The 24431-nt window shown below is 40.1% G+C and overlaps 2 protein-coding genes across 2 annotated transcripts; both read right to left on the bottom strand.

Annotated features, from left to right (window-relative positions):
• Positions 1–11226: 11226 nt before the first annotated feature.
• On the bottom strand, positions 11227–13051 carry LOC126691708 (protein CANDIDATE G-PROTEIN COUPLED RECEPTOR 7-like). Its single transcript, XM_050386809.1, has one exon. It carries the CDS (start codon positions 12859–12861, stop codon positions 11548–11550), a length of 1314 nt encoding a protein of 437 aa, XP_050242766.1. The 5' UTR covers positions 12862–13051; the 3' UTR covers positions 11227–11547.
• Positions 13052–19210: 6159 nt separating this feature from the next.
• On the bottom strand, positions 19211–21326 carry LOC126691707 (putative F-box protein At1g65770). The gene is made up of 2 exons (XM_050386808.1): positions 20860–21326; positions 19211–20772 (listed from the first exon to the last, which is right to left on the bottom strand). Exons 1-2 carry the CDS (start codon positions 21116–21118, stop codon positions 19247–19249), a joined length of 1785 nt encoding a protein of 594 aa, XP_050242765.1. The 5' UTR covers positions 21119–21326; the 3' UTR covers positions 19211–19246.
• Between the last annotated feature and the right edge of the window lie 3105 nt (positions 21327–24431).

Raw genomic sequence — 24431 nt, 5'->3', positions numbered from 1 at the left:
GGTATGTGAAGCGCATCTTCATTAAATGCGGGCGGCTCTATGTTCCCCACGTTTAACGGTGCGATGGTAATCCAATGGTGGAGATTTCCTTACCTTTATGGGCGGGGAAATCTACACAGTTACTTTTGATGAGAGGTATAAATAATTTTTAGAATCGATTTGTCTCTTCACTTTCGCACTTAAGTGTTCTAGCGCACATATCCTGGGTTCAATCAAACTTCCATCCAAACTCAAGTCTCTCTCCAACATAAAAAGCCCATCCGAGGAACTTTTCCTCCTTTCTGTAAGTTTTCTGCTTTCACTAACTCATGCTTTTTTCTCTTATGGGTTTATCTTTCTCTTGTTTCTCTCCTTCTCTCGTCATCTCTTGAGTCTATTTAGCAGTTTCTAGAGATGGTTAAATTAAGAGAGTTGGTTGAGACCGAAGAGGTGATGAAAAAGTTCATCGCCGACCATAGGATACCTCCCAATGTGGGTTTGAGGTACTACAAGGAGGGGGAGTGGCATCTTAAGAGAAGAATAGGCGAGGTGGTGATTCCCCTTCTCGCCTTTATAGAAGGGGGTATGAGAATCCCTATGGGGCCAGTAATGAGGAGTTACCTTAGGCATTTCCGATTAGCTCCCACCCAGTGCACTGCTAATGTGTTTAGGATCTTGGGTTGTGTGGACGCCTTAAACGAAAAAATGGGGCTAAGACTAACCCATCATGACGTAAACTGGTGCTACAACCTCCAACATTTGAGGGACAAATCCTACTACATGAAGACGAGAGACAACAGGGTTCGGCTAATCCAGTGCCTCCCCGAGTCCAGCAAAGAATTGAACAAGGACTTTCTTATTGTATCTGGGGAGTGGCACGATGGCCTTCCTTGCCCAATTGTGGAGGGAGAACCAGGTGGGGTGTAGAGAGTAGGAGGGGGCCAATCTTTTGCGCCGTCTTAATCTGTGTGATTCGGTTACTAACTATGAGCATACTTTCTTTTTGCAGATCCACACGCTTTTCACCAACACTTTCATCTGATCAACCGAGAGGATTTGGAGACCGTTCTCAAGGCGGCGGTTTTTGTAAACGAAGAGGATGGTCAAGTCAGAGCCGCTCACAAAATCTTAGGGTACGATCCCATCCAGAAGTCATTTGCCGCCCCGAAGCACGTGATCAGAGCTAACGATCCTCGGCTTCAGAAAATCACTATAATCGAACACGGGTTTTTGATCTCTGAAGGATCTCCTATCCCGGAGGGCATCCCATTGGCGGGCTCTTCTCCGTCCCACCAAGCAGCGGAGGACGAGGGTGATTTGGATTTGCCCGAAAAGGGGGTTCGGTATATTTGACCAGGCTGATTCATCCGAGGATCCTTCCGATGACCTGGGTGACCCTGACTTGTCCGAGGTGGAACTGTTGTCAGTAGGAACATCTTCTCGGGCGGAGATGGGTGTTAAGAGAAAGTCCCCGACCAGCTTGTTCGACCTGCTTGAGGGCCAGCCGGGGAAGGGTGTATAGGGAAGGTCGCAATCCAATGTTCCAACTCCCCTTCCACAACCCCAGCCTGTCTAGACCAGGTCTTCTCCTTCCCGGTCGCAATCACAATCTCCCCAACCCAAACTTCCTGCCCCTCCCCAATCCACTATGCCTCCTCGACCTGAGCCCACCGACCCAAAGAGGAAGATGAGTTCCAAGGGTAAGGAGCCAATGGACGGGGGGAAATCCCACTCTTCTCGAGAGGAAGACGAAGCCCCACGAGCTCTAAAATAGTTAAAGATTGGGCATCAAGGCCAGGGGAAAGGGGTCGATGCCCAGTCCGTGCCCAATGCTTGGCTTCCCGCCCCAATGCTCCACGGGGAGCCTCTGATGGAAGATGCATCCATGAGGAACTTTCGAGATGGCGAAGCCGCTTATGTGGCCAACGCATTGGAGAGGACCCTGCTGCTCCCCACTAACATGACCGAGTTGAAGAATATGAGGATGCAGGAGGTTTTCCTCAGCATGAAGAGGTACCTGGGCATGGTAAGGCTCCTAATACTTATGACTCCGTCAACCTTTGCTCCTAGATTTTCATTCATAATGTGTTTGTTTCGATTGGCAGGCCATTCAGGCCACCTATAGGCTGGAGAACGAGGTTAAGGGGCAAAGTAAGTCTGCAGAACTTGAGCTTAATAAGCCTATAGAGGCTGCGCGAACCCTTAAAAATTTTGAGGCCGACCTCGTGAAGGCCAGGGAGAACTTAAAGGAGCTGACCAAGGCCAGGGATAGTGTTGAGGCAGGCTTGGACGGTGTCCAAAAACAGGCCGAGGACCAGAGGAGGCGCCTGCTTTCTGCCGAGGAGCAATTGGAGATAGCCAAGGAGCAGATCGGTGATTTAAAGAAGAAACTGACTAAGGCAGAGAGGGATAAGGGCGTTGCGGAATGGGCCAGGGACGAAACCTTGAGGGCCAAAATAGAGGCTGAGTTTGCCAAGACGGAGGCCGAGACTTCCAAGGACAAGGCCGAGGATGAGGCTTACGATGCGGGGGTGGCTGATACCCAGGCCACCCTTAAAGCTCAAATCCCTGGTGTTTGCAGGCTATACTGCTCCCAGGTTTGGAATGAAGCTCTCAAACGAGCTGGGGTGGAGGCTTCGTTCGACCTGTGGAAGGCGGAGAAGGTGTACTATCCTCCAGCCATCCGTGAGACCGCCTCCACCAGCTCCGAGGCTGTGAGTGCTCCACAGGAGGCTGAGGCTGCTCAGCCGGAAGCTGCTCAGATCGTTTTCACTCTTGACAAGTCGACTAAGGGAGGAGAGCTTCATAGGGTGACAGAAACACCTGGAGGTCTAAATCCTAAGATGCCCCAGAAGGCTACCAAGTCCACAGTTAGTGCTCAGATCTTTAATGCCGAGGAGCTGGCCCTCTTGGTTCAGCCCCTTCAGGCCATTCCCCTTGCTGATGTCTCCGAGGGCCTTAAGGCTAATCCTGCTCGGCCTCCTCAGGAAGGAGATGCTTCTCAGGGTCCCGAGGCTAATCCTACTCAGCCTCCCCAAGAAGCGGCCAAAACAAAATTGAAGAAGTAGGAGCCCTGACCAACTTTTGTGTTTGTTTTTAGTTTAGCTGTTAGTTAGTTTCCCTTTTGTTTTGAGGACCTTGGGATTTGCTTGTAACTAAACTCTTTGACCACATGTATGAAATTCCTTTCTTCCTTCTTCCTTTAAATTATACGTTCGTCGCCCTTGCCGATATTTATCATTATTGCGAATCTCATGGTTTTTGAATTAGCTATCTTAACATGTATGAATGGTTGTGCATATGATGTATTTGGAATTACATCCCAGAATTCTAATTTGCCCGCGCCCATGAGGCATTGAGTTTGCGTCTACACATACTTCTAGGGAGCTAAATGCATCATCGGAGGTGCCAAGCGTGCTCTTAGGCCATGTCTGGTACCTATATTTTCTTGAAGTAGTTGGTTTCCCCATAGGTTTGAGTCCGACGACCCTGCAAGACCTTAGTTCTGTCCAAAACTTATATTTTCTTGAAGTAGTTGGTTTCCCCATAGGTTTGAGTCCGAGGACCATACAAGATTTTGGTTCTGTCCAACACTTATATTTTCTAGTGACTAGTTTCCCCATAGGTTTGAGTCCGAGGACCATGCAAGACCTTGGTTCTGTCTAGTACTTTCTTTTTGAAGTAGTTGGTTTCCCCATAGGTTTGAGTCCGAGGACCATGCAAGACCTTGGTTCTGTCCAAAACTTATATTTTCTTTAAGTAGTTGGTTTCCCCATAGGTTTGAGTCCGAGGACTATGCAAGATTTTTGTTCTGTCCAAAATTTATATTTTCTTTAAGTAGTTGGTTTCCCCATAGGTTTGAGTCCGAGGACTATGCAAGATTTTTGTTCTGTCCAAAATTTATATTTTCTTTAAGTAGTTGGTTTCCCCATAGGTTTGAGTCCGAGGACCATAGAAGACCTTAGTTCTGTCAAAAACTTATATTTTCTTTAAGTAGTTGGTTTCCCCATAGGTTTGAGTCCGAGGACCATGCAAGACCTTGATTTTGTCCAAAACTTATATTTTCTTTAAGTAGTTGGTTTCCTAACATAGGTTTGAGTCCGAGGACCATGCAAGACCTTAGTTCTGTCCAAAACTTATATTTTCTTTAAGTAGTTGGTTTCCCCATAGGTTTGAGTCCGAGGACCATTCAAGACCTTGGTTCTGTCCAAAACTTATATTTTATTTAAGTAGTTGGTTTCCCCATAGGTTTGAGTTCGAGGACCATGCAAGACCTTGGTTCTGTCCAAAACTTATATTTTCTAATGACTAGTTTCCCCATAGGTTTGAGTCCGAGGACCATGCAAGACCTTGGTTTTGTCTAGCACTTATGGGAATTCAGTGAATCGGGCTATTGGACCCGCGAGGATTAGCCCCTTGACCAAGGGGTGGGGCATAGACTTGATGTTAGAAGCCCCTAGAACTGCTCATGCCACTGGCACTTCGAAGTGTAACCCTGAGTGGGAACTGAGTTAGGGCAGCAACCGCGTGCTGCTGGAAATGATGGAGAGGCTTTCGCATAGCTTGCACCACCGCCAAAACTATTTCTTTTGAGTGACCCTGGTTGACAGGGGCTTGATCCTACCATGACTAACCGCCGCCTGTGCCAATGCACAAGCCTTCCCACAAACGGCGCCAATTGTAAGGACTCAATTTGTAACGACCCCAAATTGGTTTATTGGGTTCGAACGTTAAAAGGCCCAAACAATAAATTTGTAAAGAGTGAGCTAGAAGGCTAAGCCTTGGTTATTGGACAGTAGTTAGTCATGGTGTTCATGATGATTGCATAGAGGTGAACTGAGTTTGTCCAAGAAGACTTTCTCTCTGGTACAGCCTGAGTGGTTCTGGTCATTGGACCTCGTCCGAAGAGCTTAATATTCTTATTATTCCTTTTACCTTAGGTTACAATGATCCAAGAGTCGATACATAATGCTCTTGTTTCCCCCCCCCCCCTTCCCGTGGACGAATTCTTACATTATATAGCCCCTCTCAGTTGATCCTGACCTTCCATCTGTTGATCAGACAGGTAGCTACTAGAGTGCTTGTCCCATTAGCGGCCTTCCTCCACTTTTTGTTAGTTGCAATAACTGAAACCACACTATTCAGGGGTCTTTTCCCATTAATGTGGCCAGGACGTTTGTTGGCGCATTCAATGCAGAGGTGACAGCTTTTCCTTCGACCGCTCCCACACTGTACCCCCGTGCGAGTCCTATTGTACTCGTTCTTTCTTCTGGGAGCGCTTTGGGGGCTGCCTTTGATGGCGTGCCGTTCTTCCCTTCTAGGTTTCGGAATGCCGAGGACAGGATTGTCCTCGGCTGCATTTCTAGGCCATTTGGACTTTCGCTACATGTCCTCAGCAATGTCTTTCCTCGGCGCGGGCCTTAGGCCCTAATGCATAGTGGACCGGGGTCACAAATTCACTGGCCTCACAATACCTTTATAAATACCTTTATATCAAATTGTTTTGATGTTTATTAAAAAAAAAAAAAAAAGTATTGTTTTGATATTTTCTATTTAGTTTTTTGCCTATTGGTTTTAGGAAATTTATAGAAGCCCTAAGAATCCCTTGAATCCAGAAATTGTACCAGATGGTACCTATGCCATCCTCGTGGTAGGCTATGGTACTAAGGAGGGAGAGGACTATTGGTTGATTAAAAACTCGTGAAGCTTAAATAGAGGAATTAATGGCTATGGAAAAATACTTCGATCTGCCTGTGTCTTGAATAAGACAAAAAGGAAAGTATACTCTTTTGTTCAAAGGATATCATATATATATATATATGATGAATATCACAACTTTAATATTTAACTACTCCTGATAGTCTTTGGATCTAAACAAAGGATATTGTTTTAATTTCCTTCTCATTTTTTCTCCCTTTCAAAAGAATAAATCCTTATGAACATTGGTTGTTTTGCGTATGTTTTCTCAGTTTACGATGTGATGTCTTTGGTTATTTGTCTCCCCCTCTCTTAACGGTTTATTAACTATTGTAAGTTAGAAGCACTAGATTGAAATTGTAATGTTTCCAAAAATTCTTCTTTTTTCTCCTTTTCAAAAAAATACATCCTTATGTACCTTAGTTGATTTGATATTTATGTTTTCTTAGTTTTTGATATATTGTTTTTAGTTATTTGCTCCCTAGTGTTTGTAGGATAGCGATATTAAAGTAAAAGGCTCTTGGCTACCCAGATCAAGATATATATAAAGACACACACCAAAAACTGAGGAAAAAAAAAAAACCTTTAATTAGAGTCTAATTTTGCATCACATATTCAATTAAAGTCTAATTGAGTTACAAGTTCTACACCTGAAAAATCTAGCTAAGCTTTCGATCAAGCTGGACCCTAAAACACTAAAGGAGTTAGTGTAGATTAAATTCTTGTTAAGCTGGTCAATACCACCTTCCAGGAAGCTTCAAGGTCCGTTATTGGGAAATACTCCAAATAAGCAATCAAACATTAGGCTTGTATGGTAATTTGCCTAATTTGGGAAGTAAATCATGAGCAAAGTATTTCACAAATTGAAAATGTTATGGATAGTTACTCCATCAGTAATCATTTAATCAATCAATTCAGACGTAATCTCCTTAGAGACGGTTACAGATTTGAATCCCATTAATCAATACTCGATTCGTTTCTTTGAATGCCCAGACTACCCATGGCTTAGGCCAAATCAATACAACATGTTTTTTTTTTTTTGCTAAACTTCAATGTCATTCATACGAAAAAAAGAGGATACTACAGCATGGGAGTCTACCACACAAGCAGAGAGGATAACCTCAGGTAGATTCTCCTTGTTAAAACACAAAGGTAATGCAGAATTCAAAGCTAACTCTGCAGCATTATGTGCTGCAGTATAACACGTTAGAATCACATTCCATACCATGTGTATTTACTATTTATAGGGTATTCTCTAATTGACAAAGGTATTCTTTTAAGTGTTATGAGTTATGACCCATCCAGCAGTAAAATCTACGTATCTCAACATGTTTAATTTGTTGAAAGAGAATTCTCCTATGAACAATGGCCTATGCTTCCTCCTCTATGCCCACTCAACATATTCCCCAATGCTTCCTCCAGATTATCAAACACAAAGCATCGTCGAATTCAATATGAAGGGAACCCATCCATATTGGTCAACGGTCATAAATCAGGGAAAAGATCCTCTCCCATTGAATTTTCCTCCTATTTTTAGCTAGATGTGAGACATGTGATTTTTAAATGTCATGCGTCTTACATCTAAATAAAAAATTGAGAAAATTAGAGGATTCAATAGAAGGGATTTTTATCCCCATAAGTCTTTATTTTATAAGAATAATTTTATTAAAGGACCACTTCATATACAACAGGCGCAAAGTAGATAAAAGAATTACAAAAAATTATATACAAAAAAGAAAGGACTCTATAAACATTGGAATGGAATTGCTAGTTGTAAAACCCCTTGCCCAAGACCAGTCAAACAAAGAGCCAACAAAGGTGGTTAGTAACTGATTCCTTGTGCTCTTGACATCCTCAAAAGTACGACTATTGGGCTCTGATGATACCCATCGAGCATAACAGAACCAAGTTCCAAACGTTCTAAGAGTAATTACCCACAAAATTCCTCCAACCAAACATAAGATCAATCACTCTTTCCGATAATATACCAACTACATCGGCACATGTAACACCTATCTACTACAGTATAACCTCTCTTCATAAGATTTTCACAAGTGAGAATCTTCCCCCATGCTACCGTCCAAACGAAAAATGAAACCTTTTGGGGGGGGGTGGCATCACTCTCCAAATGCCTTTCCAGGGAAGGACAGAAGTAGAACCCCTTAGCATTATATAAGAAACAAATATCAAACTCCTCATTCTTTTTCAACCTCCACTTCACTTTGTCACCATCCTCTGTAATGGGAATATGAGATTCCAGAAGATGGAGAACAGAAGCTACCAAGTCCAACTCCAAGTCATTGAAGTCCTGCAAGAATCTAAAATGCCAACTCTGCCTCTCCCCCATAGACGACCTCACCAACAAGGATGCCATTGAAGCATCCCTATCTGTGAAATTATCATACAAGACTAGAAAAACCACTCTCAAGGACTGGTCACCACACCAACAATCATGCCAAATGCCAAAAGCAAATCCGGTTACCAATACCAACCTTAAAGTGTATAACTGACATCCCATCCTAATGCTCTTCCATAAACCACATCCATGGATACCAGGAACCGGTTTCGCACTCTAACACCCCACTCCTCTCTGAATTTTGATATGACTACACGCCTCCATAAATGTGTTTCCTCAATCCCAAACCGCCACAACAACTTCCTCAAGAGAGCCTGATTGAATGTTGCAAGCTTCCTAATCCCCAGACCTCCATTAGCAATAGGAGTGCATACCCTATACCACCCACCCCAACCAAATGATGTTTGAACTCATCCGCTAATCCTCCCCACAAAAATTTCTCTAACAACTTCTCTATCCTATCTGCCAGACTGCCACACTCATGGGAATGGTAAAAAAGGATAAATAATACACTAGGAGACTCTAAAGGGAACTCTTCAATAGGATCAACCAGCCTCCTTTTGAAAGATATAACCTCTTCCAGCCCACTAGCCAACATTCAAACTTTTCCAAAACGGGTTTCCAAATTGACGTCAACTTATAGGAAGCCCCAAGGAACATACCTAAATAAGTCATAAGCAAGCTCCCTATCTTACACCCAAAATATCCACAAGGGCATTTATCCCCATAAGTCAATAAATTGGATTATAAAAATGTATTGTAAAACAAGTCTAAGATACAAACACACAAGCCATACAACCAATCACTATCTAATTCAGTTTACCTAAACATATAAAACATCAAACATATGCTAAGAGAACAGATAGCCTTTCTCAACCATTTTCTTCATGTAGTTCAGCCTTTTGCATAATAAAGTCCTCTATTCAAGAATATATGTTGGTTGCCAGTTGCAAATTCCACATGCCTAATACATGGGAATGGGATTTGTGTGACATGTGAATTGTGATGTGACATACCAGCTTGAGCTGCCTCCACCCAATTGCACACATGATTTGTGCAAGTCGCAAATTCATCTTAAAGACCTTGATCATGCTTGAGTCTAATCAAGATTAAAGGGCATTCAATTATGACATTCTCAAATCACAAATATAACTTAAAGGGCCCAACTTCAAAAGCCTTATCCCGATTATGTTCAATTATCCATCGTTTGATTCACCAAATTAGGAACCCTCAATACAAATTACCTTTCTAGATAGAAAATCCCTTCAATAATTCTATTCAATCTTAGGGATGCTCAGTACAATTGTTACAAGGTGAAAGAGAAGCAGATATACAAGGCCAGCAGTCACAGGGCTGAGCAAACAAGACATACTTAGAACAAAATGAACAGCATAGAAGAAACTCTTATACTCCAGGAACAAGATCACTTATTCTGCAGAACAGCCTAGGCTGCTCAGTTCAATCCTAAATATCAAATACACAATTATCAACCTATGAAGCAAATAAAAAATGTATATCCCTTAGAAGATAATATAAAGATACGCATGTCAGATGAAAAAGGTTACCTGTAACCCAGTGCAACAAGTACCAATTTGATCATTCAAGTGAGGGTCTCTCTCTCTCTCTCCCCCCTTTATTATTGGAATATGTGATTTTTATTATTATTATGAATCCATCCCTCAAGGGAATCAGAGATAATATAATCAAGAAATGAAACTTTGATTTGTATACATTCATATTCAAAACACACACACAGGTTGAGAGTTGCTTGAAATCTGTCAAATACGAGCCCTTCTTTCTACAATATTATATAGGGTTGTTTTCGAGTTGGCAAGGTTCCTTCGGTGGGCATCAGAGCGTTGATTTATGGAGGGCTGTCCCACATTGTGTCCTACAGTGTATTTGGCGAGAATGGAACTCATGATGTTTCAAAGGGAAGGAACAGTTTGTCAAAAAATATATATTATATAGGGTTGTTGCAGTAAGACCCCCTTAACCTTTTTTCCTATCAATTTAGTACATAAACTTTGGTTCCTTATGTCCATTCTCCATCTTTCTTTCTTTTTTTCTTTTTTTTTTTTTGGGGGGGGCACCAAAACATTAAAAAAAAATGCACTAAGACCCCTGAACGTTTGTTTTGTTTACCTTGGTCATAGGTGAGATAAAAAAAATTTATAGGAGAACAGCACAAGAATCTGCACATATATAACCAGGTAAAATTGCACAGCTATATTTACAACTTAATAAAAAAATGGTTAGCCAAATAGAAGACGCCAGAGGATTGAAAATTTTCAGATCTTTATAATATTATGTGTCTTCTAGAATTTATAATTAGATAAGGTGGAAAGATTGTTACACTTGGTTGAGAATGTTTCAACTAACTTCAACCTTTAAATGTCCCTATGATAAGAATCAGTATCTATGCCCTCATATCATTCACTTAGTAATTGAATCTAAATTCTTACATTTTCCTTTTTCAAAATTAGATAGATCTGAAACAGAGACTGGTGTGGCCCCTTTTGGAGCACTCAGGTGGATTTTCTAATCAAACCATATTACATGTATGCATAAAAATTCAATAACTACTTACAAGTTACAACCGACATAATATGTGGGAGTTCTGAGCCAAGAAGAAAGATATAGGAAAATGAACAAAATCAAGCATAGTCTCTGTCTCTTTAATGATCCAACTATAATATATTAAGGCATTTTCACATTTATTATGTCAACCTAGAACATTTGCAAAAGAATCCTCTTACAAGTAAAAGTGGACATAATCAGCAATGACTTGTATCCTGGTCAAAACTAAAAGCCCCTCACTTATCTGTACTATGTTAGAAAATATTGTGAAGTTAGAGTCAATGGAGAATGAGATAACTAGCTCAAAGTTTTAGGACATAACATATTAACATGGATAAATACGCATGTGGCACTATGAGATCCCAAGCAGAGACAAACTAACCTGAATGCATACGTATATTGACATTAACAATCACATTCACAATGATTTTTCATATGCAATAGAACAACAAAATTCAATTTTTTGAACAAAATTCAGGAAAACAACAGAAAACAAAATCCTGTACATGGTTTTTCTACAATCGTGCACAATATGAACAACTTAAACAAGTTAAATACATGATACACCGCAACACGGGCTGGTAAAAAAGACAAGGCTAAAGCAGCACCAAGTGTGATGAAATTTGTTAACTCTTTCAATTAACAAAAGTAACGGAAACATTACAAGGCTAGTTATGTAACAATTTTCACTACACATACAGCCAAATGGCAGCAACCAATTGAACAAAAAAAGGATAAACAACATGATTGAAACTAAACCTATATCGGGTAATTCATTAGCAGCATTATGAAAAGAAAATTCAAATTTTCAAACATACAGACACTATCCCATAAACATATAAATTCAAATAACAATTCTTTAGGAAAATAAAAGTAAAATGTGCAAAACAGAAGGAACAGCAACCTGACCCAGCAAGTTTCGGTAAAATCATCTTTCAAAGCTCGAATTCTTCATCCCTAAGAGCCAATTCAGCAGCCTCTTCGTCCTCCTCATCAAGAACAAAGTACTCATTCTTCTCCACTGGCCTAAACATGTAGAACATAATCATGTAGAAAATAAGGCTAGCAATCTCCTCAGCTGCATTGCTCACCCACTGATACTTATACGCCGCGATTGTCCTAAGCGCGAACACGACGATTCTCGTGAAATACAAGTATCCAATCACCACCATATAGAACTGCCTAAAAAGCTGCAATTTCGCCAGATTCCTGGCGGCCTTCCCGTCGGTCTTCGAGGTCTCTCTGAGAGACCGAATCGACCACACGATTGGGAAAATGATAGCGCAGCAGCATATGATATCGACCAACAAGAACACCTGGTTCCACGTCACCCAATCCTTGATAAACGGCCCGGTCTCGCCAATCACGACGGAGGCGATATTGGCGAGAACCTGGAGAGGGATCACAATCATCAACACCTTCTTCTCCTTCTCTTGCAAGAAAGGCTTCAAAAACGACCAGCCGGTTCCGATCAAAACGATCACGGTGAACAGCAGCACAACCCTGATGAACTGGAAGATGTAGAACAGCACGTCCCAGCCGTGAGGCGTGCCGGTGACCTTAACGTAATGCTTGTCCTCGGCGGCGCAGATCAGATTCAGAGCCTTCATGAGCAGCAAACCGGCCATGAGGAGATGGATCCGGTGAACGGAGCGCTTGTTGGTGAAGCAGATGTAGATCCAGAAGCCGACGAAGGCGAAGTAGGCGAGGGAGAAGACGAAGAAGAGGGAAGGGAGGTGAGTCTGGCCGGCGGAGAGGAAGTCCTTGGAGCCGTCGCGATCGACGTTGTAGACCTCGGTGCGGACGTCCATGGAGACGGAGGATTCCGGCGCGCAGTTGGCGAAGAAGAGGGAGTACTCGTTGGGGGAGGTGACGGGGTAGGAGTGGTTGAAGGAGGACTTTGGAGGAGGAGAGAGGTCGCGGAAGGTGAAGAGGAAAGTGATGTAGTGGGAGTTGAGGACGCAGAACTGAGGGTTCCGCTGGATCTCGAGGAGGACTTGGAGGAGGGACTCCTCGGAGAGGAGGAAGAAGCCGAGGAGGGAAGGGTCGGTGCCGGCGTGAGGGGAGGAGAAGGAGACGGAGGAGACGGAGATGGTGACGTGGCCGGTGTGGGTGAAGCCGAATTTCTCGAAGAGGATCATGGGGCGGGAGTCGGAGGCGATGGAGAGGGATTTGATCTCGGCGGAGGAAGGGTAGAGGAGGAGGGAAAGGAAGAGGATGGAGAGGAAGAGGAAGGGTGTTTTCGTCATTTTGATTTTGGGTTGGTGAGTCAAATTTGGCGTGGTGAGCGGGGGGAGAGGAGGGACTCGAGAATGGAGCAGGAGATTTGAGAATGATGGAAGTAATGGAAAATTGGAGTAAAATTCAAGAGAGGAGACTCGTTGACTTTACGGTTTTGCCCTTGGAAAATGATACGGGGTCCGTCGGTTGTTTGAAGAGCCAGCCAGATCTTGCGACCTGGGATCTTAATCTTAAAGCATTTGTATCATCAGTGCAAAATAAATAAAAGAAAAATACTCATTTATTTACGTATTTAAGTCTCAATATCATTTAAATAGGTCGAATTAAAGATGCTTAAATTTGTAAAGTTGTTACAATAATATTGTTAATTTAAGTTATTACTATTTATTTTACCTTTAGTTTTTTATTCTTTATTCCTATATCTCAATGATAAAGGAAACTCATTCGCAATATGGTGTTTGGTACGAGGTAATGTTTTAGAATTTTTAAGAATGTTTAAAAATTCTCATGTTTGGTTGCAAATTACGCTAGGGAATCAGATGATAGAGGAATTTGGATTCCCCCTTTAAACCCCTCTCAGTAGGAATGTGGATTTTCTTTAAAACATGTGAGTATCCAGATTTTCAAACTTAAAAAAAAAATTATATTTTTTTATAAATTGACAATTTTAACCCATTTTCCTTATCATTTAAGCAATTAAAATAAAATATTAAACAAATCATCAATATTTTTTCTCTTGTCTTATAGACCTAAACATTGTTAGGTTGTTTTGTTATAGATTAAGCTCTTTTAAAAATTATTATTAAGAATAAAGCATTTGAGAATTTAAATAGTTATTTTTGTATTGTACTTGTTGTAGGGTGTTGGTTTTGAGCGCTCTTCCTATTGGACGAAATGTCTTAAGCCCAACTGGCCCAATACAATGAATTTTTAGAGAGTGGGCCTAAGAACTAGGTGTTAGTTTAAACCACAATCACTATACATAGTTGGGTGTGGGCGGACCAATGAGGAAATGGGTTCAAGTCTGAAATGTTGTCCCCGGGTGTTTCGTCCGAGGAGCTTGATATTCTTCTTCTTCTACTTTCAGTACTAGGTTCTCGTGGTTCTTCAAGACCATGCAGACTGCTGCAGTTTTCTCCTTTTTCTCTCTTCCTGTCCCTTTTTCACGATCCCCCATCCTTGGGGGGTCTCTCCCATTATATATTTCTTTCTGATCGATCTTGACCCTCCATCTGTTGATTGTGCAGGCCATTACTCGAGTGCTCATCCCATCAGCCACCTTCCCAAACCCTCTGTGAGTTGCAGCAATCAAGGCCATACTGTTTAGGGGTCCTTTCATCATTAATGCGATTAGGACGTCAGTTGGGCGCATTAAATGCGGAGGTGACAGCTTTTTCTTGAACTGCTCCTACACCATACTCCCGTGTGCGTCCTACTGTACTCATCCTTTCTTTGGGGAACACTCTGGGAGGCTACCTTTGATGGCGTGCCGTTCTTTCCTACTGGAGTCTGGAATGCCGAGGACAGAATCGTCCTCGGCAACATCTCTAGGCCATTTGGATTTTCATCATATGTCCTCAGACATTTCTCTCCTCGGCGCGGGCCTTGGCCTAGCACAAAGTGAGCCGAGGTCGCCAAGTTCTCTGGCCCCACACTTGTCATTTTAAAATGTTAGACTACAGTTTTTATGAATTAGTCATATTTAATAGTTTACATTTTGTTTTTCATTATTTATTTAGAGAAAGATTTTTTTTAAAAGGACCTGGTAGTTCACATTCAAATCTAATGATAGAATGAGAAAAATAAATAATTCATTAAAGATTCTTCAGAATAAACCAAACATTATCATCTCACATTTGTAGGAATCTTAAGAGATTCTCAATGAAACTAAACATAGGAATAACTACTGTGGGGGGTAAAAGACCTGGAGGCCCATGTCAATGTCCACATTGGACCAAAGGCCCAGCCCAAAGAAAAATCCCTCCTCGGCATGGATGTAGCCGAGGATAAAAGAGGCAACCTGCTACTGGCAATGACACTCCAGATCATTCCACAGAACAGGACAAGTACTAAAGCAGAAAAAGACAACAGAAAATGACAACGGAGAAAAGGGAAATGTCTGAGAGAAAGGCTGCCATTATTTCGTTCAGCGCCTTATGCCTAACATGGCCATGCTTTTCTGCCTTTACAACCACTCCCAACAACTGGAGGGAAGGACTGATGGGACAAGTACCTACCCTAGAAACCCCATCCAGGAGGAAGGAAACTACTATAAAGGGGAGTGGAAGGAAACAGAAGAGGCGGTGACCTCCCCCTCCAACACACCAGAGGCACCAGAAAAAGTTCCTCGGATCGTGCCGAGGACCAATCCTCTCTGGTAAACTCAATCCATCTTAGCTTGATCGTGAAGAACACCTTGTTAACCGTTGTCCATACACTAAAACCTAGCTCTTTGGCCCACTCTCTACAAATTCATTGTACCGAGCTCACTGGTCAAAGGTCCCATACATCTTGGGCCAAGGCTGAAAAACGTGACCCTACAGCTACATTCCTAGGCATCTAGATTGTAAGGAATCACATTCCTAGGAATATGGATGCCAAGAGTAATGTGACTTCCTCTGTACCAAATGTCACATAAATGATGTTTGTTGTGAATAAAGAAAGATAAATGATTAAGAAAATATTAATAATGAAATAGAGTTTATAATAAGTAATTTATGTATTTTTTTAAAAGAGGTTATGTAAAATAATAATAATAAATTGAACTAAACAAAAGGTTTCTCTTCAAAGTTCAAACCTTTCACGTTCCTCTTTTTTTCTTTTTTCTTTTTTTCTTTTTTATTAATTGTGTGTGTGGATTTTGAAAATATAACAATTGTGGGAGGAACGAATCTTTCCTGAATGGGCCGAGGAGCCGATGCTACCCTCACGAATTTGTTTAATCCCACATCGGGGAGAGACGCCTCTCACCCTTGCCTTATAAGCACTTGGCCTAAGCAAGGGTGTGTTAGAAATCAACACTAACTCTCTTGTCTCTAGAAATTTCTAGAGTATTTTAGAAACTTCTAGAACATTCTCACACAATCTCTCTAATTCCGGAAATTTCTCTCTTGCTCTCTTTCCGGAATTCTCTCCAAAATAGTTCTTATATTTTCTCTAGAAGCTTCCTTGCACTAGTGAATTTTAGTCACATGTTTATAGAATAGTCTAGAAGATTGGAGAATGGCATTCATTTAATGCCAATAAAAAGGAAGATGCTAGAAGCTTCAAGTTGGTTTCCTAACCAACATACACCTAGTATAAATAGATGTGGTGGTATATGAAGTAGTGTGTGAGACTAGTGAGAGACTAGAGTGTGAGATTAGAGAGACTAGTGTGAGAGACTTGTGAAGAGTGTGAAGTGAAGAAATAAGTAAGAGCTATTGTGTAGTGTCAATACATAGGTGTCTAGAGAGTTGGTGTGTGTGTCTTGTAAAAGCATTAGTGCTTGTAAAGTGTTGTAATTCAAAGAGTCAAGTTTTAATAAAAGCTCTCTTATTTAGTCATTTGTTCAACAATCTAGTATTAGAGTTTCCGCTAACTCAACAGGGTGTACCATAGTGTACCAAAAGAAGCTCGAAATCAACGATGACCACTGACCAGAAGCTATTAATTCCTCTCTCTCTCTCTCTCTCTCTCTCTCTCTCTCTCTCTCTCTCTCTCTCTCTCTCTCTTTCTCTCTCTCATTTACAGACTCAAACCTCTTACTACCAACACTTTCAGGAACCTTGAAATATAAAAACCTGAACAAAATCAAAATGGGTCCTTAAAAAAACACAATTCTTTAGTTAAAGAAACACAGCTCTTTAGTTAAAAACTAGAAAAATATCAAAATGGGTCCTTAAAAAAACTAGTTTTGCTGACTATCAGTACGATTCAAGCCAAACCCGCATCACAAAACGCAAGAAAATCAAGCCCAAACAGGATATTCACATAGAATAAAACCCAAAATCTAAAAGTATTAAAAACCCAACTAAATTAACAAAGAGAAGGATGACTTACACACGTAGAGATAGAACTAGGTGAGATTGAGACTTGGGAGAGTAGTTGAGGGAGGCAGAGAGAGACCAACAAATAGTGTAGGGTTTTTTTCAAAAAAAAAAAATCGGGTTCAGAAGTAGCATATATAAGAAACTCAACGCCTACCCGAAACTGAAAATAACCTGAAATTTAGACCCGAAACCCGACCCAAAAATTCTCATACCCGCCCAAAACCTCTCGGGTCGGTCGGGTCCCTTGCTCAGTCCTAATTATGGATATAGTATCGTGAGAAATTGCAGTCCTGGTGGCAGATGCAAAGGAGTTAGCAAGGTGTTTCATGTACCTTGGGATGTGAGACGATGATTACACATGCGAGCTCCTTTTTGTTTCTCAAAAAAAAAAAAAAAAAGTCTTTCATAAGTTGTAATTTCTAATAGCTCATTGTCATTGTAAATGGTCTCTAAAATTTACAGCATTGGTGTTTTTCTTAGCTTGTCTTCCTTCTGCTGTTATTTCTTCTTGGAGGAAAGAGTTTTTTTCTTTTGATTCAGTTAAATAATATTCTGATTTATCACTTTATATGTGTCCAAAAACGGAATTAAGAAAAAAAACCAAGTAGTCAACTAATTTACTCAGGTCGTTTGAGGGCAACCTTGTCTCATTATAGTTCTCACTGAAAGTTTATTCACTTCAAATCCCAATTCAAAATTTCCAAAGATTTAATGGTTCAATGTTACATCCCAATTCTAATACACAGGCTCTGCTCTTTAAACATTTTTTCAGAAAAATTACCTAACCAAAAAAAAAAAAAAAAAAAAAAAATCTAATAAAAGAACAGATAGCCCATAAACAAGTAATGAATCTTACGAATAGATAGTCTGACAAGGGGCGTTGCCGGAGAACATGGTGTGGGGTTGGTGGGATGAACAACAAATTAAATGTAAAGACTGGTCAGTACACTTAGTAGTTCAACTTGGAATAAGATTGTAAAAGAACACCCAAGGATGATAGGTGCAAAATGGTTTGGTTTCCTGACAATATTCCTAGCATACATTCATCAGTATGTTGCCTGTTAATGATAGACTATGCACTCTATTCAAAGTTGGTAACTAGGGATAAATGGGAGATTTGTGTTCTCTATAGAAGCCAAATTAAGAGTAGAAAGTAGAAACCATCTGTTTTTTAGCGTTTTCACTAGGACATTAAAGCAACAAATTTTGAAATGTGTTCTTTCAGTTGGGAATTAAGGGAAGAAGGTTTCAAATGAGTCTAGGTAAGATTTCTTCGGCTGCTACAATCTACTATATATGGCTGCAAAGAAAGACAAGGATTCAAAATGGCAATGTCATCTCAAAAAATGGACTTCCACAATAAAAACCCATATTTACACAAAATTCAAAGGGAAAATGCCTAATCATAGTTGTCAAAATGTGATTTTTTTTTTTTCATTTTTATTATATTGTGTATCGTAAGATACACAAATACTATATGAATTTTATATATATATATATATATATATATATATGCATATTTATTATAAAATTGGAACATAAGCAACTAATGACTCCTTTAATTTTTAGTTATACTATAATATTTGATAAAACTAACCAAATAAATCAACTGAAAAAATATTTATAACATCCACATTCAAATTTATCAAATGTAAAAGTGTTAATACATAATATCTAAGTCAAAGTAAATTTTTTTCCTCATCTCATCATATTCATCATTGCCTAATCAAATTCATCTCCATATTCTAAAAAGAAAAGAAGAGAGAGAGAGAGAGAGAGAGAGAGAAACAAGGGGGCTTTACGAGGGGAGGGGAGGGGGGGGGAGTTGAAGAGCTAAGGAAAAGAGAATTTGAAAGTGGACAAATGTGTGATTATTTTTCAAGCCATTAGAGATGATGTTAGGAGGGTAGGTTTTTGTTAAAAAGAAGAAGAAAGTGCATTTGTTTTAGTTCAGAGTTGCATTTTGGAGCTAAAGAAGCAAATCAATCCAACAGCTTGTTGGCAACTAGCATGCTATACTAATTTACTCGATTTTACAGATCTCACAGGACAATTTACTTACCAATATCAAGTAAACTGCAGTTTCAGATGTTGTATTTCAAATTTAGAACACAAGATAAATAGATTCACTGTAACTTAAATTCACAGCATCACAACCATACATATTATAGAAATATTGTTTTTTGCTTAAAAACCAGAATGCCAAATTGTATTTGGCCACCAAAAAAGTCAGGGACTCTTCAATTAAGATACAATGATAACTAAAAAAAAAAAAAGAGGGTTTACAAAGTAGTACATAACCAAATAAGCTAATAAACTACTTTAAAAAAAAAAAAAAAAAGAAAAAAAAAGAAGAGAGAAGCTAATCCAAACGAATAGGAGGGGTAACCAGAATTGGTCGAGAATAAGAAGGAGGGCTGACCTTACCGAATGGAAGGGATTGCCTAAACCTATTTGCCATGTTAAACCCTCCCAGATCACAGCCTCCATATGCCCCTCCTAGGTACATTGGCCAGTCCCAATGGTCATCTGTGAAATAGATCCTATTAGTTATTCCAGGGATCATGCTTGTAGGAATGCTCCAGGAGTTGCCATCATCGACAAAAAAAGCATGACCTTCTAAGTCTCCCACTTCCTCAAAAGCCAATGCACTGAAATTGAACATATAGACCAAAAAAGACGTAGTCACATGCCTCCTCTGCGAAGGAATAAGATATCCATAACGAAAAACCATGTAAAGGTTTCCCATTGACTCCACCAAATAAAGTTTTCGGGGTTCCCGTACATCTGGTTGATGGGAAGCAATAACTTGTACCTCAGGTAACAGAGGAGCATCGAGTTCAAAGTGCACCAGTGTGCCTTCATCACAAAGTCCATATACTTCGTCATTAACACATGCAACATCTTTGAATTTCAAATTGTCTGGATTGGTAACAATGACCCATTCATCTTGTCCTCTTCTGTTCAAAGCTGCTCCTTCTCCCACTCTAGCAAAAGCCAAGCAATTCATGGGGCTGAAAATTGCAAAGACAAGGAAATATAGCTCATGATCATGGGAGGGGTCCTTGAAAAGAATGAATTTGTGTGCAAGGCGAAACCACTCTTCTGGAGCATCTCCACGAATTGTGTCTAGTGGTGGAAGAGTAATTGGCTCTCCTTTCATAAGGGGCACAAGGTGCGCTCTATAATCAGGACCCAAGGCTACAACCCAATTATGTTGAGACCCCCAGCAGCGTTTTCCGCAGAGTGCTTTGGATAGTGGTAATTGATAACGATTTTTGTTAAGGAGACTAAAGAACCGTCGCCTGTGAGTGTGTGGTGTCTCGAAAAGCATCAGCCAAGGAAGCTGCTGAGGCCTTCTAATAGTAATGGCAAAACAAGCAGAACGCCATGTTCGGGAAATCCCTGTAGCCGCCATAAAATCTTCAAAGCTATGAAGTCGATTTACAATTTCACTCACGAAATCTATGTGGAGTTGGGACCAGTCATTGGAGTCAAACCCAAAATTCAAGGTTACAATAGAAAAACGATTAACTAGATATCTTTCCATATACACAGGAAATGAGTCAATAGAGAAAATAAAAGACACAATCATCGACATGAATATGGGACGCTCAGTAAAGGAAATGTATCGTATCAGACTTGTAAAGTTAAACAAATTCATCGCTTGCAAAGAGATGAAAGATAAAGAATTCTTATATCGGCAAGTGGGAGTGGTGTAGTTAATGATACGATTAAGAAGAGAACTTTCCTCATATCTAGGTACTATCTCATACGCTAAATAAGTAAGCCCAATTAAGGTCATCATCAAGCGACGCTCAGCCAAGGAAATGTCTGAGATCAGGACAGTCAGGATAAACGAAATTACAAAAAGAAATCTGGGCAACCCTGAAGAAATCCCATGGCGTTGACTGAGAGTGATGGAGCAAACACTATAACGATGAAAATAACGAATAATAAGAAATTTTTCCATACCAGATTTGATAATAGGTATGTGTGCCATGTAGTCAAGTACCAAAAGAACAGTGATGAGGCCAACACAGAACCGGTCACCGCGATTGAGAGTGGTGGTCCTAATACCGAAATGATCAAAAAAGTGAAATGAAGTACTCACTGACCTCATCATGTATTCAAGTACCCAAAGAACAGTGGTGAGGCCAAAACAGAACCGCTCACCGCGATTCTGTTTTAAATGATCATAATAGTCAAGTAAAGGACTCACTGAACTCATCATGGAGTTGAATGTGTTACTCTGTGAAAATTGAAAACCTCAAAACAAGCTAATCAATAATCACAACGGCAAACTTAGCTCCAAATGATAATATATGAGATCGACAAGAAATTTAGACCAATCTAGATCTAGGTCTGCTATATGTGTGAAAGCTAACAAATACAAGAGCGGTCAGAATGAATGAGATCATGTTTGGGAAAGTAGAAGTAAAGCCTTCATCTGGACTGATAGAGATATATATTAGACATATTAGCCCACTGTAATAGGCCCAAGCCCATTCCTGCTTGTACTAGTAGTCTAGGGTTTAGTCGCCTATATATACTCATGTTATGGCTCATTGTAACATAGGTTATTATACTACACTCTTACAATAAATATGTAACCCTTAAGGGATTCCTCCGGGGATGTAAGCCGTCAAGGCTGAACCACGTAACCCTCGTGTTCCCGATGTTCCTATTCTATGCTTCCCTTTCTGCATCCACTCTAGCATATACAACATGATATAACACATCGTTGTTGCTAATAATATTGTCAACATGGTATCAAAGCCAAACTTCGTTCTTGGCATCAAACAAACATCTCTAGCAATTAAAAGAAGATTCTCACATGCACACCACCATCAGACGTCACACATGCTTGTCTGCTGGATCCAGATTTCACAGCATCTCGCAGCCGCCATGGCTCACTGCTGTGTCCAGATCCTCAAGCCCAAGCAATCCGTGCCTCTCCCTATCAGATATATGCACATCAAGCCTTCGCCTGATGAAACCAACAAGACATACGTGCTCCATGACATATCGCGACTAAAACCCAGAAACCCAACCTCCAACGGCAGCCGCACGTGCCCTCACGCACGAACAACGGCTCCTAGAACACTCACACGTGCCGCCTCAGATTCCTGACTTCCAGATCGTGTTCTTGGTACACGCGCCGCCATGATGGCCTCCTCATCCACTGATCTACAGAACCTGAGATTCCGGCACTCATCCGACCTCACACGCGCTACCACGCGCCTCCCTAGTTTCTGGCTTCTCCTCCGCGCGCCAGTGAACATCGCACGCTCCTGCCAGCGCCGGAAAACTACTGCTGATGTCATCTGACGTCACCGGATGACATCATCACTCCACGTCAGCAGCCATGCAAGCACCTCCACATCAGCCCTAGTCCACGTCAGCGACACGTCATCAACTACATCAGCAATGTTGTCTCGTCAGCACCACGTCACCTAGCTAACCGTTGACTCGGACCGACCCGACCCAGACCACTCGGATCTGACCCGTGAGCACTTTGACTGTTGACTTTGACTCTGAACCAGTTGACTTTGACTTTTTGCGTTGACCTTTGACCAAAAGTCAAAATTTCCAAAAAGGCCTATCTTACTCAGTTTTTCGCGTAAATTCCGATTTTGGACTCCGTTTCTTCATTTGAAGCTCCAAAATTGGTCAATTGGCACATTCTTCATTGCGGTTTCTTCAAAGGCATTCTTCATGGCATCTCCAAGTGATCTTCTCATACTTATCCAACCTCAAGCCTTCATCGAGCTTCCGCCTTGAGTTTGAGGGAGGGTGTTAGAGATATATATTAGACATATTAGCCCAATGTAATAGGCCCAAGCCCATTCCTACTTGTACTAATAGTCTAGGGTTTAGTTGCCTATATATACTCATGTTATGGCTCATTGTAACATAGGTTATTGTACTACACTCTTACAATAAATATGTAACCCTTAAGGGATTCCTCCGTAGATGTAGGCCGTCAAGGCTGAACCACGTAACCCTCGTGTTCTCGATGTTCCTATTCTATGCTTCCCTTTCCGCATCCACTCTAGCATACACAACATGATATAACACATCGTTGTTGCTAATAATATTGTCAACATGGACAAGTAATTTGAATATTCAATCCAAGAAAAAGACAACTGAAGAAACTACACAATGTCTTATGTCACGATGTTAGACGCGAAGTTGAAGGATGGTGCTAATTCGTTAGTTCACAATATTTAATTTATTACTTTATAAGTTAATTAGTTTAGTCTTTGAGGGCCAATATTTGAATCATTCATCGGATCACCAATTAGCTTCATATTTTGATAGAGTAAACATCACCAATTTGCTTCATAGTTAAGTTTTTCCAGTCAAAATTCACCTAACTCAATTGCTTTGGTACTGTAAAAGTGAGCTTCAGACCTTGGAAGGTAAAGATATAAAGAAGAAGTCAAGCAGAGATACAAAGAAGAAGTCTAACAGCAACAAGGCATCTGCAGAAATAGAAAAGAAGAAGAAGCTACAGAAATAGCAAAAGCTACAAGTCGTTTATATCAATATTATGTATACTAAATGTAGTTTTGGATGTAGGTGTTGACAGCTGTACTATAGTGGTTAGTGTAGTAAGTTTGTTAAGAGTTTTTGCACGGGAGAGTTAGTTACTTCCCCTTCCTATTGTATAAATACTCTGTATGTATGCTCTGTGTAATGCAATTCAATCATTTTTCTCCAAATGAGTTTGTAATAGGTAACAATGTTAACAATATCCTTAGGGCACGTTTGATAGACTGTAATAGATACTGTAATGTAATAGATATTCCTATGGCATAACTATTCAGTTGTTTAGCTATGTTTTTATTACAATGAATAGTTATTCCTTATGAATAGTTATTCTTCAAAATAATGAATAACTATTCCTTATTAAAAGTACTGAATATTTATTTCTCCACTTTATGTAATAACTTTTTAAAATTGTTTCCTAAAAAGCAATTAGTTACCACATCTTCAAAAGGAAAGAAAGTAAATTTTTCCTTCTTGTTAATTATTAGCTCTATTTTGAACACCCTAAAATAAGTGTATTTTAGGAAATTTGACTTAAAAATAATTTAATTACACATTCTTTTTATACTCTACTAAATTGTGGATGTATATTCAGAATTCTATTCCTAAATGGTCACCAAACTAATAAATAGTAATACTTATTACATTACAACTTAATGTATTCCTTGTAATACTTATTCTTATTCTCATGTAATAATCATTACAGTCTACTAAACATGCCTTTAATATCTTTTGGTGCCCATTTTAAGAACCCAATATTTTGGTACCAACCTATTTGGACGAACAATTTTAGAATTACCACTAAATTAGTAATAAATAAAAAATGTTATTTCTCATTGGATTTTTTTAATAGAGTTATTAGTTTTTACTCATTGCTATTATTAAGCTAAATAATATAAAAGAAAATCATAATAAAGTAATTAAATTGATTATTCAAAAAATGACAAAATACTATTTTAGTTCCTAAACTTTATTAAATTTTTTTTTTTATT

Source organism: Quercus robur, chromosome 7 (genome assembly GCF_932294415.1).
Source record: "Quercus robur chromosome 7, dhQueRobu3.1, whole genome shotgun sequence".
NCBI classification, from domain to species: domain Eukaryota; kingdom Viridiplantae; phylum Streptophyta; class Magnoliopsida; order Fagales; family Fagaceae; genus Quercus; species Quercus robur.
The sequence above is the reverse complement of the archived record's forward strand: the minus strand, read 5'-3'. Positions and strand labels throughout refer to the sequence as shown.